This window comes from Bos mutus, chromosome 19 (genome assembly GCF_027580195.1).
Source record: "Bos mutus isolate GX-2022 chromosome 19, NWIPB_WYAK_1.1, whole genome shotgun sequence".
Taxonomy (NCBI): domain Eukaryota; kingdom Metazoa; phylum Chordata; class Mammalia; order Artiodactyla; family Bovidae; genus Bos; species Bos mutus.
This window is the reverse complement of record NC_091635.1, coordinates 5,462,233-5,481,151: the sequence shown is the minus strand read 5'-3', so window position 1 is coordinate 5,481,151 and position 18,919 is coordinate 5,462,233. Positions and strand designations below refer to the sequence as shown.

The 18,919-nt window shown below is 54.5% G+C and overlaps 1 protein-coding gene across 2 annotated transcripts in view; it reads left to right on the top strand.

The window, feature by feature from the left end:
• Positions 1-18,919, top strand: part of SDK2 (sidekick cell adhesion molecule 2) — a 268,058-nt gene that overhangs the window by 176,557 nt on the left and 72,582 nt on the right. For both annotated transcript variants that reach the window (XM_070389019.1, XM_070389018.1), the window contains exons 6-15: positions 1,664-1,775; positions 2,627-2,817; positions 2,941-3,024; positions 5,010-5,204; positions 5,741-5,857; positions 7,440-7,607; positions 8,489-8,591; positions 16,071-16,247; positions 16,535-16,671; positions 17,190-17,337. In XM_070389019.1, coding sequence (XP_070245120.1) covers positions 1,664-1,775; positions 2,627-2,817; positions 2,941-3,024; positions 5,010-5,204; positions 5,741-5,857; positions 7,440-7,607; positions 8,489-8,591; positions 16,071-16,247; positions 16,535-16,671; positions 17,190-17,337 — 1,432 coding nt within the window. The remainder of the gene's footprint in view (positions 1-1,663; positions 1,776-2,626; positions 2,818-2,940; positions 3,025-5,009; positions 5,205-5,740; positions 5,858-7,439; positions 7,608-8,488; positions 8,592-16,070; positions 16,248-16,534; positions 16,672-17,189; positions 17,338-18,919) is intronic.

Below are 18,919 nucleotides of genomic sequence, written 5' to 3'. Positions count from 1 at the left end.
CCTCCTGAAACCAACAAGGCAGCCGCAAGGTCTGGCAGGGCGGGGTGGGGCACCCTCGTATTTTTAAATTCCAAGGGCTCTGTTTACCCATCAGGGCCGTGGGGCTCTGACTGTCTGTCTCCTCTGCGAGCCCCATTAATCTGGGCCTCGGAACCTGTGCGGCCCGGCGTGTCATAAACAACGTGGAGCACACTTTTATGGATTCGGCTATATCAGCAGCTTTCAATCCGATCGCTCTTTATGGCACCTACATGAGGCTTTTATATTGTTGCAATTATTTTGGTTTATACGCTTCCTTTCTTTCCCCCTTCATTTTACTTTATTTTTTACATTTTATTCCCATTCTGTCGGGGCCTTTCGCAGCAAGGCCTGGGAGGCCCGGCAGGAAAACCTTTTCCCGGGGGCTGACCGGGCGGCCTGACTTCCCCATAAAGGATGTACAATTGCCATTGCCCTGGGCCGTGCGAGTCGTTATGGCCTGCCACCTCCGGAGCCTCCTGGACAGGGGCCAACTGGATGGATTTGTAATGAGAGAAAAAGTCCTCCGGGCTTGTATTTTCAGGAGCCAGGGAGCAGGTGTACAGGATATAGTGGAGTTTCTGCCAGTACGGGGTTTGGGCCAACCACGAAGAGAAGAGCCTGGCCCCTTCTCAAAAGACTCAAAGAAGAAAGCAGGAAAGTCTCCCGCCTTTACTGGGCTTCCCTGATGGCTCAGCGGGTAAAGAATCCGCCTGTCAATGCAGGAGACACAGGAGATGCGGGTTTGATCCTTGGATCAGGAAGATCCCCTGGAGGAGAAAATGGTAACCCACTCCAGTCTTCCTGCCTGGGGAACCCCGTGGACAGAGGAGCCTGGCGGGCTACAGTCCATGGGGTCACAAAAAGTTGGGCACGACTGAGCGACTGACACTTTTATTTCTTATTGTTTTTAATTAATTTTTCTTGGAGTTTATGGTTGCTTTCCAGTCTTACGTTAGTTTCTCCTATACACCAAGGTGACTCAGCCCTACGTATACATTCTCCCCCCTTCTTCGGATTTCCTTCCCGTTCAGGTGGCCACAGGCCACCAAGCTGTTCGTACAGCAGGTCCTCGGTCGTCATCTGTTTTCTCGTGCTGGACTTTGGGCTCACCCTGACACAGCAGGACCTCCTCTTAACTTGACCGCACTTGCAAAGCCCCTCTCTGCAATAAGGGGACATTCAGAGCTGTCATGGACATGAACTTGAGGGACAGTATTCAGCCCAGTGTGGGGAGTTTGCATTCTGGTGGAAGAGGTGGCGCGTGAAGAAGCAAGCTGACGAGATGTTGTCGGCTTACTGACAACGTATTGTCCTTGTCACGGCATTTCTGCAGCTAGAAGGAAGGATTCTGAAGGCCAAAAAAAACCAGGACGGGATGAGGAGGAGGGCATGGCTGCATTATGGGGGGATGTGGGTTGCATCCTGAGGTCTCCCATGGGCTCTCCCTGGACGCTGTGCAGAGACCCACCAGCAGGGGAGGATGGAAGTGGGGAGGGTCCCCCAGGGTCAGCGTCTGGAGGTTCAGCTCTGGGGCTGTGGGGCATCTGCCCACCCCCCCTAATAAGGACAAAGGTCTCCCGCAGCGTCCCTCTGGCGGGGTTTGGGCTCAGATGGGATTCCCAGCGTCTGTTCCTCTCCCCAGATGTCAGCGGCCCTGCAGACCCCATCGCTCCAGCCATCATCATTCCTCCCAAGAACACCAGCGTGGTGGCCGGGAGCTCGGAGGTGACCATGGAGTGTGTGGCCAATGCCAGGTGGGTCCTGCCTCCGCCCCCCCTCCCAACTTTAGCCCCAGCGGGCACTTCTGACCTGCAGGTTCCGAGGAGACCAGGTGCAATTCACAAAGGCCCAGAAATGTCCCGTGAGGACCCACGAAAGAAGATGGGGTATTTAGCCTGGAGGAGGGTCGGTGGTCAGAGAGCTGTCGGACACAAGCAGGGCCCACCCAAGAGGAGCGTATCCCGGCCCAGGACATCTGGGGTTGGTGGAGGGTCCACTCACTTCTGACATCCAGAGCAGCCTGGGGAGCAGCCATTTGCCTCTGTCGCCCCGGCCTCCTTGTATGAAGGCGCGAGCAAGAGGAAAGCTGGACTTTCCTGCTGGTCCAGTGGTTAAGACTCTGCACTCCCAAAGCAGGGGGCTTAGGTTCAATCCCTGGTCAGGGAACTAGACCCCACATGCTGCAACTAAAGCTTCCTGCATGCTGCAGCTGAGACCCCAGACGTGCACTTCAGGACTTCCACACTTTCGCATCCACTGACTTACGGGCACGGCACACGGGGCAGAGCAGAGGCAGAGAGGCGTGTGGAAGAGCCACGTTCCTGCTCTCGAGAGCCCTCGAGCATGACTTATCGTGGGCCAGGTCTCCCCTCACCACAACCCCCAGGGGGCAGGGCATAGTTGTCCCCATTGTACAGACGTGGAAACTGAGGCCCACAGCCCTGACGGACTAGCCCACACAACGGCCTGCACCTAGGAAGTGGCAGGGGCAGGGCAAACTCAGGCACCTGGCCCCCGGCGCCTGGCTGCCTCACCACACTCTGCCCTGCCTCCCGAGCCCCTGGGAGGCCCTGTAGCTGACCGCCTCGTCCCTCGGCCCATCCAGGCCTCTGATCAAGTTGCACATCATTTGGAAGAAGGATGGGGTGCTGCTGTCCAGCGGCATCAGCGACTACAACCGCCGGCTCACCATCCCCAACCCCGCGGCCAGCGACGCCGGCTACTATGAGTGTGAGGCCGTCCTGCGTAGCAGCAGCGTCCCCTCCGTCGTCCGCGGCGCCTACCTGTCCGTGCTGGGTGAGACAGGGTGGGAATGCTGGAATCCCCCCGACGTGAAGGGGCAGCACGGGTGACCCGATCAGCGGCCGTATCAACAAGAGCATGGCTCTGATCCCCTCCCCCTCGTCCTTCCTCCTGCAGAGCCACCTCAGTTTGTCAAGGAGCCAGAGAGACACATCACAGCGGAGATGGAGAAGGTGGTGGACATCCCCTGTCGGGCCAAAGGTAACCCGGTGGGCTGGTTGGAGGGGGGCGAGGTCTCTCCAGACCTTCAACCTCTCCCCTCCCTGACGTGGACTGTTCTAAAATCCGCCACCCTCTCACCATTGAGCAGAGAGTCAGTCTGGCTATAAGCAGACACCCTAGGAAGCAAACAGGAAAAATTACCGTAATCTCAGGGCTGGAAATCAACCCTGTGTTACCGTAACTTGAAGGTTACAAATGAATCCAAATTACCGTAATTTCAGGACAGGTGACAGACTCAAATTGCCCATAATGTGAGAGTTACGGACAATGCCATATTGTCGTAATGTCAGAACTGCTAGAACTTGGACGTGTCTCTGCCTGGTTTCTGGGCCATTCTGCTTCGTCTCCTGCGACCACTTCTACTTAACCCCCAGCCCCTCTCAGAGTTCCTGCACCCTGACCGCTTTTCCCATCCTTCTCCTTTGAGTTCAGCTGAGCTAAAAGACACCCCAAAACCAGGGTGCAATCTGGGATAATGGGATGACAGGATGAGCAGAGAGAAGACTGTAACCCTGGCAGGAGGGAGGGCCCTGTGGAGGAGGAGGGGGCACACTGACCCCCGTCCTGAGATCACACGCGGGGAAGACAGTGATTTATTGGACACACATTTGGTGGGGGGTGGGCTTACCACGATCCCTGGGTCGGGAAGACCCCCTGGAGGAGGGCATGGCAGCCCACTGCAGTATTCTTGCCTAGAGAATCCCATGGACAGAGGAGCCTGGAGGGGTGCAGTCCATGGGGGTCCTAAAGACTCGGACACGACTGAGTATCTGACACTTTCGGCAACGTGTGCCCAGACTGTTCTCGGGGCTGGAGAGGCGCAGGATGAACCCAAGAGCCAGATCCCTGCTTTTCCAGAACTGTGCGTTCTCATGAGGGGAGGCAGACAGACCAATAAACAAATAAAGATACCTTATTTCATTTCATCTAAAATGCCATGGGTTGTAAGATGCCCCATTATTTTATGCGCCACTAAGAAAGAAAAAAGGCTGCCAATTAAATTATGACATGCTGTCGGTTGTAAGACACGTCCTCATCTCAGAGACATTACGACGCGAACAAAGGCGTAGCTGGGAGTGGGTGAGACACGGGCGTCGGGGTTGAAAAGTGCGGGGGAAGGAGAAGCAGGCTGACGGGCTCGGCGCCGGAGGGCGGCCATTGAACGGAGCCTGGGGAGCTTTTCTGTGGAGGTCACGTTTGAGCAGAGACGCAGAGGGAGAGACGGGAGGGCCCGGGGATGTGGGGAAAGGGTGCCAGGCTGGGGACACAGCTCGGGCAAGGCTGAGGGGTTAGGAGGAGCCCCCATGCTCCTCTCTGTGTGGGCGGGGCAGGACGGGGCTTCCGAAGAAACCCCCGTCCCACCTTCGAGCCCCTAGACGTGGGGCTGTGCGCTCACCTGGGTTTGGAAAGGCTGGCTGGAGGTTCCCAGAGCATACAAAAGACTCCGCTAAATATGCCAGAATAAAATACAGTATGTCCAGCCTTCCCAAGCTGAACTAACCCCAGGAACTTGTAAATTTGCTTGGAATGCCTACTCTATGAGCATTTGAGAATCTAAGAACAACTTTCCCCACTTCCAAGACCAGTAGTGGCCCCTCTGGGAAGGGTTGGGCTTCCCTGGTGGCTCCGTGGGTAAAGAATCCGCCTGCAAGGCTGGAGCCACAGGAGACACAGGTTCGATCCCTGGGTCAGGAAGCTCCCCTGGAGGAGAGTATGGCAACCCACTCCAGTATTCTTGCCTGGAGAATCCCCATGGACAGAGGAGCCTGGCGGGCTACAGTCCATGGGGTCGCAAAAAGTCAGACAAGACTGAAGCGACTTAGCAGGCAAACATGCACTGAGAAGTTTCTAGAAACCAGAACACACCAGGATCCCCACCCCCCCAATCTTGAGGACTTGCAGCCGCAGCCTACGGGGCTGGAGCATCCCTCAGAGGTGGCTAACGGTAGGCGCTCGACCCCCAGGTGTGCCGCCGCCCTCCATCACCTGGTACAAGGACGCGGCCTTGGTGGAGGTGGGGAGGCTGAGCCGCTTCCGGCAGCGAGGCGACGGGGGCCTGCAGATCAGCGGGCTGGTGCCTGACGACACCGGCATGCTCCAGTGCTTTGCCCGCAACGCGGCTGGCGAGGCGCAGACCTCCACCTACCTGGCCGTCACCAGTGAGTCCCCTTCGCTGTCCTGCCTGAGTCCCCCCCCTTCCCCTCCTCCTCCCGCCCCCACCCCCAGGACACAGCTTTCCTCCAAGCCAGGGGCCTCTTGAGAATAGGCTGCTGAGATGCAGAAATAGGATCCCAGAAGGCTTTCCCCCCGGAGCGGGCGACTCTGGCTGGTCACGCCCGCCGCTTCTGTGGCCAGCACTGTCTTTTTCTTCTTTTACAAACCAGAGCCTCGATTTCATGTTTAATGAAAGGTGAATCCCGCTTACCCTGTCATGGAGGGTGTCAGCTGCCCTTGGGAGCCCTCAGTTTCCGCCAGATGGAGGCTTGAGAATCGAGGCAGGGCAGGGACTGGTGTCACCAGGGTCCTTCCACGGGGCAGGTGGTGAGGGGGCACTCGTGGGCACTCTGGTTCTTCCTGACACGGGGTCCTACCAGAACACTTGCAGCCTTCCCTGAAGAGGGACCCTCACCAATGGGAGCGGTAAGGCAGGACAGGACCGGATGTGGCTAAGACGCCCCACTGTCTCCCTTTGCAGGCATCGCCCCCAACATCACCAGGGGCCCCCTGGACAGCACGGTGATCGACGGCATGTCAGTGGTGCTGGCCTGTGAGACTTCAGGGGCACCCCGGCCGGCCATCACTTGGCAAAAAGGTACTTGAGACTGATTGACTTTAGAGGGTGACCAAAAGCCTCGGGCAGCCCTGGGGCTCAGTTCCGGAGCCAGCCAGGTGGGGTTTCCCATGCACAGTTGGGAAGGTTGTGCACTGCACAACCCCAGAGGGCTTCTTTTACACCACGGAACGCAACGTGTGCTGCCTTATCCGGCTCCAGGCTCCAGAGGCTCTGCCTCTGGTGGGATCCATGACTTTGGGTGAGTTATTTACTCACTCGGAGCCTTAACGTTCCCATCTATGAACTGGGGGGCGGTGGGATACATCCCTGGGAGCAGCGTGGAAACCAGATGAGCGGGTGCCTGTGAAGGGCCTGCACCGTGTCTGGGAAGCAGGAGACCAGCCCGTGCTGGCTGACGTAGTGCCGTGGTGGAGGTAGCTAGTACAGGGAGGGGGGCCCCACCCCCCCCAGGCAAAGCCGGCAAAGCCCAAGCTGTCCCTCTAGTCCACCCACCCCGAGCCTCCTCCACGCCTCTGCATTGTACACTCACGTCCACAACCCTCCCCAGGGACACACACATGTACACACACACACACGGCACACACTGTCACTCACTCACACCCCAGCCTCTGCCCACGTGAACCTCCTCTCACCCACACCCTCCCTCTTCCCCCTTCCTGCTCTGTCTCCCCACCTTCTAATACACAAGGTCATCGGCATATTCAGTCTGCTGATTACCCCGCCTCCCACCATTCCAGGCTTTCAGTTTTGTCCCCTGCCGTCTCCCCGGGGCTTAGAACAGAGTGACCCACAGAGGATGCTTCGTTAGTATTGGTGGGTTGTGCGCCCAGACCCAGAAATAAACACTCCAACCTGATGCACTTCCCAGTTCAGTATTCCCACACACGTGTGCAAAAGGACCCACTCACCCACAAGCTTGCACATGGACAATCCCCTCTGTACAAGCAGGTGGGATTTTCTTTTAAAAACAGGTATGGTCACCAATACCACACTGTCAGACACACTCTGACACAAGGGTTTCCCTCCCTCTCTCCTTCCAGCCATCAGAGACCCAGATCCCCAGTGGGAGGTCTGTCCCCATGAGGGCTGCCCCCCTCTGCACCCCAACACTGGCTATTCCCGCTTGCCGCTCCCCTGCACTCCCCTGAAGGTGACTCCAGAAGCATCCTTCTGCAGGCGGCCCGTCACCACCCTGTCGCAGCTGTCTGTCCCCTCCCCCCAGCCCAGGTGCCAGCTGCCTCCGAGGGCTGTGCCCGCCAACGGGAGGCAGCGCTGGTCTTCCCTGCTGAAGGGCGAATAGCGTGGTGGGAGGAGAGACAGCAGGAGCCCCGGGCTCCGTCCGGGCCCCCTGCTCTGGGACCGTGCATCCTGTGTCTGTCCCCAGGTCAGAAACCAGACTGGTCTGCAGCCCTGCCACCCTTGCCATGCCCCCTTCAGGGGCGCCTGCAGTTGGCCTTCCTAAAGTTGGGAGCCTACCCTGGGGCAGGGGACAGGGGAGTGGTGAGGTGTGGTCTAGGCCTCTGGTGATGGCCGAGTGCCAGGGGGTGGCCAGGGGGCAGCGGGCCGGCAGCCTGAGCCCACCCGTGCCCATGTCCCCCAGGGGAGCGCATTCTGGCCAGCGGCTCGGTCCAGCTGCCGCGTTTCACGCTCCTGGAGTCGGGCAGTCTGCTCGTCAGCCCCACGCACATCTCCGACGCCGGCACCTACACCTGTCTGGCCACCAACTCGCGGGGGGCGGATGAAGCCTCAGCCGACCTGGTGGTGTGGGGTGAGTGCCCGGGCCGGGCGGGGGTCCTTTCCACACCTGTGCATGAGCGTCTGCTGAGCATGTGAGAGCCCCGGCAGCCCCACATCCGCCTGTCTGTCCAGCCCACATGTCCTGAGACCTGGACAGAGGAGCTCAGAGGACGGGGCGGGAAGGTCATGGTCCCCAGGGCGGTGCTGGGTGGGTGGGGCTCTTGCCACACCGGCCAAGCCTAGGGCAGAGATCCGCACACTTCTGCTGGAAAGGGCCAGAGAGGAAGCGTTTCAGGCCCTGGGGGCCAGACAGTCTCTGTCACAGCTCCACAAACTCTTCCGTCTCATCAAGAAAGCAGCCGTAGGCAGTGCTGAATGCACCCGACATGGCTGGGTGCCAACACGGAGGGATTTACCCAGATGGGCCCCCGGTTGGACGTGAACCCCGGGTTATGGTTTGCTGGCCCCTGCTCCGGGGGAGCCTCCCAAGCCCCTTCCCGCCCCTTGGGGTCTGGCACCACACGGAGGGGTGGGCCGCCCTCCTAGCCTGAGTGCCAGGGGCCTGGCGGGCGACGGCTTAGACCCAGAGGCAGAGGGTCCTATTTTTACCCCAGCTGGACCCCTGGGAACACGGCCATGATCACCCCCAGGTTTCTATTTCTTTGTCCATCCCGTGGGCACAAAATTAAAAGGGCCCCCGCTATGAGCGTCACTTCCCAGAATTCATGTGCCATGGAAACACGTGGCTGTTAGTGTCCTGGGACGTGCGCCATGGTGGGCCAGTCCGCCGTAGAGCTCAGCCGCACGGGCCAGCTCACCGGAAGGACCCCTCCCCCACACCTGCATCTCACCTGTCCGTCTGGGGCCCACCTGTCCCCCTTCCCACCAGGCCACCTCCCTGCTGTCTTTCAGCCCGGACCCGCATCACCAGGCCCCCACAGGACCAGAGCGTCATCAAGGGCACCCAGGCCTCCATGGTGTGCGGAGTGACCCACGACCCCCGAGTGACTGTCAGGTACTCCTGCGGCCGAAGCCCCTTGGAGGCAAGAGGGGAGGGGCAGCTTTCAGGGGTTGCTGGTTGCTGGCTGAGTGTCCATGCCAGGGAGGTAAGTGCAGCCCGTGGGGGTCAGGGAACAGCCACGTACAGACTTACTGCAGGACTGAGACTTGGGGACCCTAGGGACAAAAGAGACCCTAACGCTGGGAAAGATTGAGGCAAAAGGCGAAGGGGGCAGCAGAGATGAGAGGATTGAAAGCATGTCCATCCGAGTCAATGGACCTGAATCCGAGCAAACTCCAGGGGACAGTGGAGGACAGGGAAGCCTGGCATGCTGCGGTCCATGGGGTTGCAAAGAGTCAGACACGACTGAGCGACTGGACAGCAATGGTACTTGTCTGGGGACTGAGCCAGCTTGAGTTGAAGGGGCGCCTGTGGTGGAGGGAGGGGATGAAAGCTGGAGGAACGTAGGAAAGAGGGTGGGGGGCCTTAGGGAGGGGGAGAGAAAGAGGCCTCTGTCTGGGGAGACGTGGAAGCCCTGAGATGCTCGGGACCCCACTGCTAGCACTCGCCCACAGATCTTAGACCCTCTGCCCACCTGTGGACAGCAGACGGGTCTGGTGAAGAGGCGTGGGAGTCCTGACATGTCTGGGCCAGTGGAGGGCCCCCAGTGAGATGCACGTGAGGGGCCCAGGGCCGAAAGGGGCCACCCTGCTGTCCTCCACAGGGGACCCAGACCTCGCAAGCCTGGAGGGAGCCAGGTCCAACCGAGAAAGCCCCTGGGGAGGCCTGGGAGCGCAGGGAGCAGCCAAGACACGCCTGCAAGCTGGGAACCCGCCAGGCAGGGCACAGAGACACTTCCTGGGCCATCTCTGGGCAAGGTTTCCGAGCCAGAACTGGGAGAAAATAGCCCCTTCAGACTCTTGAGCTTTGGATGCTGAGTTAAAAAAAAAAAAAGTAACTGCTTCCTTAGAAATAAATACTCCCTCGTGCTGCTTCTATTCTATGGGCAACGTCACCGCTGAAGCCCCTGGCAGGGAGCTGGCCAGCCCGGCGGTGAGGGACACCCCTTGGAGTCACGGCCAAGCCCGTGGGACCCAAGTGCGTCCTGGGGCGCCACCTGGTGGCCACTAGGCGTATGGCCGTAGGGCTGTGCCAGGTGGGACCCCAGGAAGCCAAGGGTACTAGGCTTTATTTCTTGATATTTATATCTGCCTCATTTTCCTTTATTTTATTTTTACTGAAGCACGGTTGATTCACAGTGTTGCGTTAACTTCTGGTGCACAGCAATGATTCAGTTCTACGCATATATACGCATTCTTCTCTTAAAAAAATATTCTTTTCCGTTATGGTTTATTACAGGATTTTGAATACAGTTCTCTGTGCTATACAGTGGACTTGTTGCTTATCCATTCTGTGTATAAAAGCGTATGTCTGCTCATCGCAGCCTCCCACTCCATTCCTCCCCCAGCCACCCCCCTCCTTGGCAGCCAGTCTACCCGGCTATGCCTGAGTCTGTGCCTGTTTCATAGACAGGTTCATTCGTGCTGTGCTTTAGATTCCACATCTAAGTGACATCGTGTGATACTTGTCTTTGTCTTTCTGACTTACTTCACTTAGTATGATCACCTCTAATCGCATCCATGTTGCTGTAAACGGCACCGTCTCGTTCTTTCTAGTGGCCGAGCGGTGTCCCCTTGGGTACACGTACCGCGGCTTCCTTATCCATTCCTGTTGATGGACACATAGGTCGCTTCCGTGTCTCAGCTGTTGTAAACGATGCTGCCGTGAGCACTGGGGCGCGTGCATCTTTTGAAGCAGAGTTTCGTCTGGATCTGCGCCCAGGAGTGGAATTGCTGGCGCATGTGCCAGTTCTATTTTTAGTTTCCTAGGGAACCTCCCTACTGGTTTCCCAGGTGGCTGCACCAGCGGCCGTTCAAGGAGACTAGACTTTTAGCCCCACACCCCTTCTCAGAGGCTCTGTCTCAGGCCCCACTTAAAGAAACGCCTCATTAAACAGTGAACGTCGGCCCTTTGGACAGTCATCGTGTGGTACCACACAAACGCAGACGTGAGCCCTGAAATCACGTAGCTGTGGTTAGAACGTGGCCATCAAATAATCCAGAACCTGCTTATCCCAGGGTTTATCAGAGTGTTGTTAAACATTAATATGCCAACTGTAAAAATGTCTTCCAAGAGAACCCACACATTACCCCCATAGAACACAGCCGTGGGTCTCAGACACTTACAGAAATAGTCACTATCATCTTAGCATCCGTCACTTGAAAATTTTTATCATAACAAAAAGCTCTGTTAATTAAGGAACACTTTGGTGTTTTATTTATTAAAATGTTATCTACAAATACTTGGGAAGCGCTGGCACATTTTATTCGTACTCTGGACAATTCCTGTGAACAAAGAGATTCAGGGACCCCTTGCAGTATATCTGTAGGCCCACCTTCCAGGTCCCCCAGCGAACTACGGATGAGAAGTCATGCTTCCAGTTTACTGGAGGGGACCTCGCCTTAGGATGGACTTAGCCATCTAGGACGATCTTTTCTAAATGGGGAGACAGCAGAGTCGGTCCCTCATCCCCCTAAATTGGCAAAAGTCTGTGATCAAGTCCACTTCCGCATCTCCCGCCCTCGTCTGCCTTCCATCGCCTAGGTGAGGGGAGGGGAGTCTTGACGGGGGGACAGGCCCCCAGACTTAAGTAATTTTAGAAGTCCCCGAGGCGTCTCGGATGTGCGGCCAGATTTAGAGTCCCTATCTGGCTGCAGGAAACATACCAGGGGCTCCCTGAGCAGACAGACTGGAAAGGATTTGAATGACCGGATCAGACTAGAGTGGTAGCCGCTTAATCCTGGTTATGTGTCCTCAGAATAAATAGCGGGCCCAGGGGAGGCAGGCTGGGCAGATGCAGGTACCAGCATGAAAAGCCTCCAGAATTGCTTCCAGCTGGTGTCTGAACCCAGATCTAGACAGAATCTGGACAGTCCACTTTTTTTATTTTATATTGGAATGTAGCCAACTGACAGTGTTGTGATAGTTTCAGATGGACAGCAAAGGGACTCGCCACACACACACGTGTATCCATTCTCCCCCAAACTCCCCTCCCATCCAGGTTGCCCCATAACATTGAGTCAGAGCTCTCTATGCCATAGAGTAGGTCGTTGTTGGTTATGCATTTTAAATATAGCAGAGTGTACCTGTCCAACCCAAACTCCCTAACTATCCCTCCTACCCTTCCCCCTGGCAACTGTAAGTTCGTTCATTAAGTCTGTGCATCTGTGTTTTGTACATAAGATGAGCAGCCCGTTCTTAATATTAATCAATATTGTTACTATATTTTATTATACAGCTACCCAAAATGGATATTAGCAGATATCCATTTTGGGGGGAGGATACAAAAAATGCAGATAAGCCAGAGAAAATAGGGAGGGTGAGAGAGAAGAAGTAGAAAAGTAGATTGATCTGTGTTTCCTTCCATTGGGCCTCACTGGTAGTTCAGACATGAGTTCGATCCCCGGGTCAAGATTCCCTGGAGGAGGGCATGGCAACCCACTCCAGTGTCCTTGCCTGGAGAATCCCATGGACAGAGGAGCCTGGGGGGCTGCAGTTCATGGGGTCACAGAGAGTCAGACACGACTGAGCAACTCACACTTTCACTTTCCTTCCATTAGCGACAGGAATATTTGAATGCCATTTGAAGAACTAAAAACACTGCGTTCTACTCTGCTTTTTCCCCGAAGAACCTCTTACGAACATCTTGTTCTGTCAATAAATATTTTTGAGTAAACTCAATTATATGACTATTCCATCCTCCACTGTGTGGACGCCCCATAATTTATCTTACCAATTCCCTAACACTGGGTAATTTGATTATTTCTGAATTGTTACTAATATTAAGAAATATCATTCTGAATGCCCTTGTAACTAAATATTTTTGCACATCTTCTGTTTCCTGAGGACTATCTAATATTATTTAAAGCTAAAAACCACTCATCAAAATTGCTCAATAGCCAGCTGTATCTTTATGGATTATTTGGGGGAAAATGTCCCCTGAGTTAAAAGGACTGATGGGTTCTTTTTTTAACATCCTCTTATGAAAGTTTTAAAACATACCCCAAAGGAGAGAATTGGATCCTCAGTCCTTCTGAACTACCTCTCAGCCTCAACAATCATTTGCATTTGCTCATCTTGTTTCGTGAATCTTCCCCAGGCTTTTTTTTTTTTAACTGCAAATCTCTTTTAAAAGCAAATTTCAAAATGCAGTTTCACCCTTAGGTATGTCTATGTGTGTTTCTTACTAAAAAGGACTTTTCTTTAAACATAACAGCCATGTCCGCTCTCACACCTGAGACAGTGAACAATTCCTTGGCTTCTTCTGACACCACCCCGTGTTTCAGCCACCATGAGTGTCTCAAAGAGCCTTTGTGCACAGAGTTAGTTTAACTCAGGGTTTAAACAGGATCCACCCATTGCGTTTAGTTGCTGCATCTCTTTTATTCTACATAGTTCCCTTTCTTTTTATTCTTGTCTTTATTTTGGTTTTCATTTTTGTCTTGTTTTCATGCACTTAATACGTTGGAGAAACCAGGTTCTACAGGAGAAACAGCCTCAAAAGTTTTCAGTAAAGAGCCAGAGAGTAAATATTTTAGGCTTTGAAGGCCATATAGTCTTTGTCACAGCTTCTCATGTCTGTGTCTGCAGTTCAAAAGCAGTCATAAGCAATCTGGAAACAAATGGGTGTGTATCTGTGTGTGTGTTCCAATAAAACTTTATTTACACAAACAGGCAGTGGGCCATAATTTGCAGAATATCCTTATTGTAGAATAGCCCACATCTGGATTTGGCTAGCAGCTTTTTCATGCTGTGGTTCACTTCTTCTTCTATCCCTTGTATTTCTGATTAGATTTAAGTAATTGATCATGGGGGCTTCTCTGGTGGCTCAGCAGTAAAGAATCTGCCTGTGATGCAGGAGGCGTGGGTTCAATCCCTGGGCTGGGAAGATGCCTTGGAGTTAGGAAATGGCAACCCACTCCAGTGTTCTTGCCTGGGAGATCTCATGGACAGAGGAGCCTGGCGGGCTACAGTCCACGGGGTTGCAAAGAGTCAGACATGACTTAGCGACTAAAGAACAAGCCCATCTTTAGGTTCAGGCTGTTGTTTTGCAGGCAGTGATAGGTGCTTCCTAAGGCATGGTGTCTTGGACAGAGCGTGTCTGCTTGTCACGGGTTGTTTTGTAAGCAGGCATTACCCTCTGCAGCTAGATTCGCTTTTAAGTAAAATTCTACCTATCCCATCAGTGCCTGTGAAGATGATCCTTCTCTAGACAAAGAAATGAACTGACAGTGATCACTTTTGGTGATTTGAAAATATGTACAAAACGCCTTAACATTTAACTCAGATTTACTGCTGAGAATTTATACCCAAGGAAGTGATTTAGAATGTGGCAAATATTTTGCCATAGAGGTGTTCATCACAGCATTAGCTGTAAGATCAGAAAACAAGGAGCTAGGGACTTCTCTGACTGTCCTGTGGTTGAGACTCCCTGCCTCCAGTGCAGAGGATTCAGGTTCGATACTTGGCTGGGGACTAAGGTCCCACGGGCTGTGTGATGTGGCCAAAAAAATTTTATTAAAAAAAAAGAAAACAAGGTAAAATTGGATGCCCATCATTACAGGATCAATTACAGAGGAATGATTATTTGAAGTACTCTGCAGCCAAGTGAACCATGGTGAAGAAATGTCACATTAAATGGAATTTATGATATCGTCTTGGGTGGAAACGGCAGCTTTAAAATCAGGATGGATGAATAGCTAGGTATTGTTTTGTTTTTTTTATTGGAGTATAATTGCTTTACAATGTTGTGTTGGCTTCTGCTGTACAACAAAGTGAATCAGCCATACATCTACATATACCCCATCCCTCTTGGAATGCCTACTCACCCACCCTAGTCCCACCCCTCTAGGTCCCCACAGAGCACCGCTGAGCTCCCTGTGCTATACAGCAGCAGCTAGGTACTATTCATACTCAAAATATACTGTATCAGTAAACATATATCATAACTTCTATCAATCACCGTGTTTCCAGTGCTACTCCAATATTTTATACTAACTCACACAGTCCTTACAGCAACCCTGTGGGCTGGATGGTATTTCTTCCGTCATATGACAAATAAGAAAGGTGAGGCACGCCGTATTTGATAAACGTCCCCAGGGCCACACCACCAGTAAGTAGCCAGGGGACATTCAAGCCCAGAACGTAGTAGCACTGTGGTAACTACCCAGGGGGCCCGGAGAGAAGCGTCTGGAAGGTTTACCTTCAAATGCCAGCCCTGAATAGCCATCAGAAGGACTGTTGCTGAAGCTGAAGCTCCAATACTTTGACCATCTAATGTGAAGAACCAACTCATTGGAAAAGACCCTGATGCTGGGAAAGATTGAAGGTGGGAGGAGAAGGGGACGACAGAGGATGAGATGGTTGGATGGCATCACCGACTCAATGGACATGAGTTTGAGCAGACTCTGGGAGCTGGTGATGGACAGGGAGGCCTGGCGTGCTGCAGTCCACGGAGCCACAAAGAGTCGGACTAAGCAACTGAACAATAGGGGAAAACCGTTGAATTTTCTCTCCTTTTTTTCTACTCTTTTCTCATCTGTACTTGCTACTTTTCTGACTTTTTTTTTTAACTTTAAGTTAAAAATAGTACAGACTCATTCTCTCTAGCCATCTCACCCTCCCTAAACCCAGAGAGTTCTAGGGCCGTATAGATAGTCCCTGCCCCCACACTAAGTCATTGATGGTTTATTTGCAAAGTGCCCCAGCCCAGCCCCTGCCCTGGTTGCTCTGACCCACCTTCCCTGGGGGGCAGCCGCCCTGCATCCTCCCAGGAGCTGGCACCCTGTGTGTGTTGATGACAATTATTGTGTCTCCTCCAGAACAAATCCAGAGCAGGCATCTCTCATTGTCAGGCGCGGGTGTGTGTGTAATTTCTCAAGTCCCCCTTTGTACTGACTGACCAAAGCTAAAGTGATTTTTTTTTTTTTTTTTTGGACACTGAGGTCAATTTGTCACAGTGATGCATTGATGTGATGGTTCTCTTCATAAAACTAATCCCCAAATGTAGTCTAGGCGGAAGCGTTCATCCTTTTTCCAGCCGATATCTTTTAACCTTTTTGGGAGAATAGCTTGTGCCCACTCTGGGCGGCTTGGCGGTGGCTTCGGGTCAGAAGCAACCAGGCTGGGACCTGGACCTGAACTGAAGGTGTGAACGCTGGATGCTGACTCGACGTGGGTCGGCTCCTGGCCCGAGCCGCGCCCCGCCACCCCCGCCGCAGGCGTGATGGTGGGTGTCCCCGCCCTGGCCTGGGGCTCGCCCCCGCCCGCCTCTGGAGCTCCCTGCTCCAGACCTGCCCTGGGCTGAGCCCACCCCGGCAGCCCCCGCCCCACCTCGCCGGCGTCTCTTTGCTGAGCAGCTCTTCCCCCTCTCAGGCACGTCTGGGAGAAAGACGGCGTCGCGCTGAGCACGGAGGGCAACCCCCGCGTGCGCCTGGACGGGAGCGGCTCCCTGCGCATCTCGCAGACCTGGTCCGGGGACATCGGCACCTACACCTGCCGGGTGCTCTCGGCCGGCGGCAACGACTCCCGCAGCGCCCACCTGCGCGTGAGGTGAGGGGACGCGGAGGCGCAGGAGCGAGGGGCCGGGGCGGCCCGAGCCCGCCCGCCGCGCGCCAGCACCCCCGCCCCGGGCCTCTCCCAGCTCAGGGAGGCCGCCGTCCAGGGCGGGGAGCCCGGGTTGGAGCCTGGGCGGGCTCCAAAGCCGGCACGCAGTCTCTAGGTAGAGGGCCGAAGGCTTGGCTGGGGCTGAGGGCTAGACGTCTGGGGGCTCAGACCGAGTCCTGGCGCCCCCTGACTCGAGACCTTCCGAGGGGGCCCACCGCGTCTGTCTCCTCCAGGCAGCTGCCTCATGCCCCCGAGCACCCCGTGGCGACCCTCAGTACCTCGGAGAGGAGGGCCATCAACCTGACGTGGGGCAAGCCCTTCGACGGCAACAGCCCGCTGATCCGCTACGTCCTGGAGATGTCCGAGAACAGTAAGGGTCCGCGCCCGCCCCCCGCACCCACCAAAGGCAGGGCGGCCCGCTCCCCAGTGCGGAGCGCGGGGTCCGCCTCCCTGCGGCCTGTGAGAGGGAGCCGGGTGAGGCATTTGCTGGTCCCGGAACCCCGCACCCAGAAGATTCCCAGACGCCGGTCATTAGTTTTCTTATTTCTCCTTATTCTCCACCCCCAAGCTGTGAGGTCCCAAATTAGCAGGCATCACTTGAAGGGTGTTTTAAATACAGTTTGCTCATCAATTTGAGGGGGAAATAAAGGCTAGAAAAGCCAAGTGCATCTCAGTTCCCGTGAGCCCGGCTCCGTCCCCAGTCAGTACCCTCCAACCCTGGGACACGAGGGCTAAGAGGACCCAGAAAAGTGACATGGCCAGTCTCTACTGGACCAAGCTGGGCGGGAGGTATTAAGTACGAGGCTGGAGCGCTGCAGGGAGTGGGAGCAGGAGGAAGCATGCCCCCCGCAAGATGCCCACCTCTGCCTCCACCCTCTGTCCCGGCAGATGCCCCCTGGACGGTGCTCCTGGCCAGCGTTGACCCTGAAGCTACTTCCGTGATGGTCAAGGGCTTGGTCCCCGCACGGTCCTACCAGTTCCGTCTTTGTGCTGTCAACGACGTGGGGAAGGGACAGTTCAGCAAGGACACGGAGAGGTGAGGGGCGCAGGGCGGGCATCGGGGGCTCCAGTGGCGGGTGGGGGCCAGGTGGGGCCACCTGCTGCCACAACCACTGTGGTGGGGGGTCCCGGCTGCCAGGCACGTCCTGGTGGCTCCTCTCGGACCCCCTGAGGCCTCAGTCTGTGCATCTGCAGGATGGGGTTAACTGTACTCACCCCGGTCTCTGGGAGGCAGAAAAAATTCAGGCATACGAGTGAAGGGCTGTGAGCAGCGCCTGGCCAGGGATACACACTAATCCGGTTGAGCTGTGCGTCTCTCTGTGAGCCATGGAAGGTCCAGCACTCACCCCATTCTGCCCCACATCCCCATCGCTAAGTGTACGTGAAGTTCCAGAATCACTGAGGATCTCCTTGGATCTCTGTGTGCAATGCTTTGCATGGCTCAGACCCCATGAAGCCTTCAACAGGCCTTCTTTTTTTAATGACGACAGTTGAACAGCAGCATAGTTCATCCACTCTAATACCTACGTACATGTAGGAGGCACGTTCTACCCACCTAGATCCCCGTAGGGCAAGCAGCGCCCTCTAGGGAGAAAGGAGACATCCGGTCAGAATGACAGTGACCCCCAGTCCCATGCCCCAGAGCTGTGTACTTTGCTCTTTTTTTTTTTTATGTTTATATTTTTGCAGATGGATTGAGATATCATGGGCATGAAACACGGTGTAAGTTTGAGACATGCAGTGTGGTTTGACACACTCCTATATGGCAAAATGGTTACCCCTGTGGTGTTAGCTGACACCCCCATCCTGTCACATAATTACCGTTTCTTTTTTGTCGTGAGAACATTTAAAATCCCCTCTCTTAGCAACCTCCAAGGGTGTAATACAGTGTCATTAGCTATAATCACCAGGCGTGCATTCTCTCCCCAGAACTGGTTACTCTTACCACTGCACGTTTATACCTTCTGAACAGCAGCTCCCCATTCCCTCCACCCCCAGCCCCTATTAATCACCACTCTCCTCTGTTTCTCTGAGCTCGGCTTGTCCAGATTGCACGTAGCAGTGAGGTCACGCGGTGTTTGTCTTTCTCTGCTGACTGCCTTCGTTGAGCACGTTGCCCCCCGGCCCATCCGTATTGTTGCAGATGGCAGAGCTTCTTTCTCGTGGCTGGAAAATACTTCATTGTGTAGCTCTGTTACATCTTCCTTAACCATTCATTCCTTGATGGGCATTTAAGTTGGTTTCATCTCTTGGTTGCTGTGAACTGTGCTGCAGTGACTATGTCGGTGCAGATGCGTTTTTGAGATCCTATGGATGGCTGGATTGTATGGTAGGACTGCTTCTAATTTGGGGCGGAAGGAACCTCTGTGCTGTTTTCATAGTCTCTAGACCAATTTATCTTCCCACCAGCAGTGCTTAAAGGGTTCCTTTTAGCCACATCCTTGCCAACATTTGTTATCTCTCGTCTTTTGGATAATAGCCACTCCGTCGGGTATAAGGTGATTCCTCACTGTAGTTTTCATTTGCATTTCCCTGTTGATTTGTGGTGTTAAGCATGTTTTCATGGACCTGTTGGTCATTCATTTGTCTTTGGAAAAAATGTACAGCCCACTTGTGCA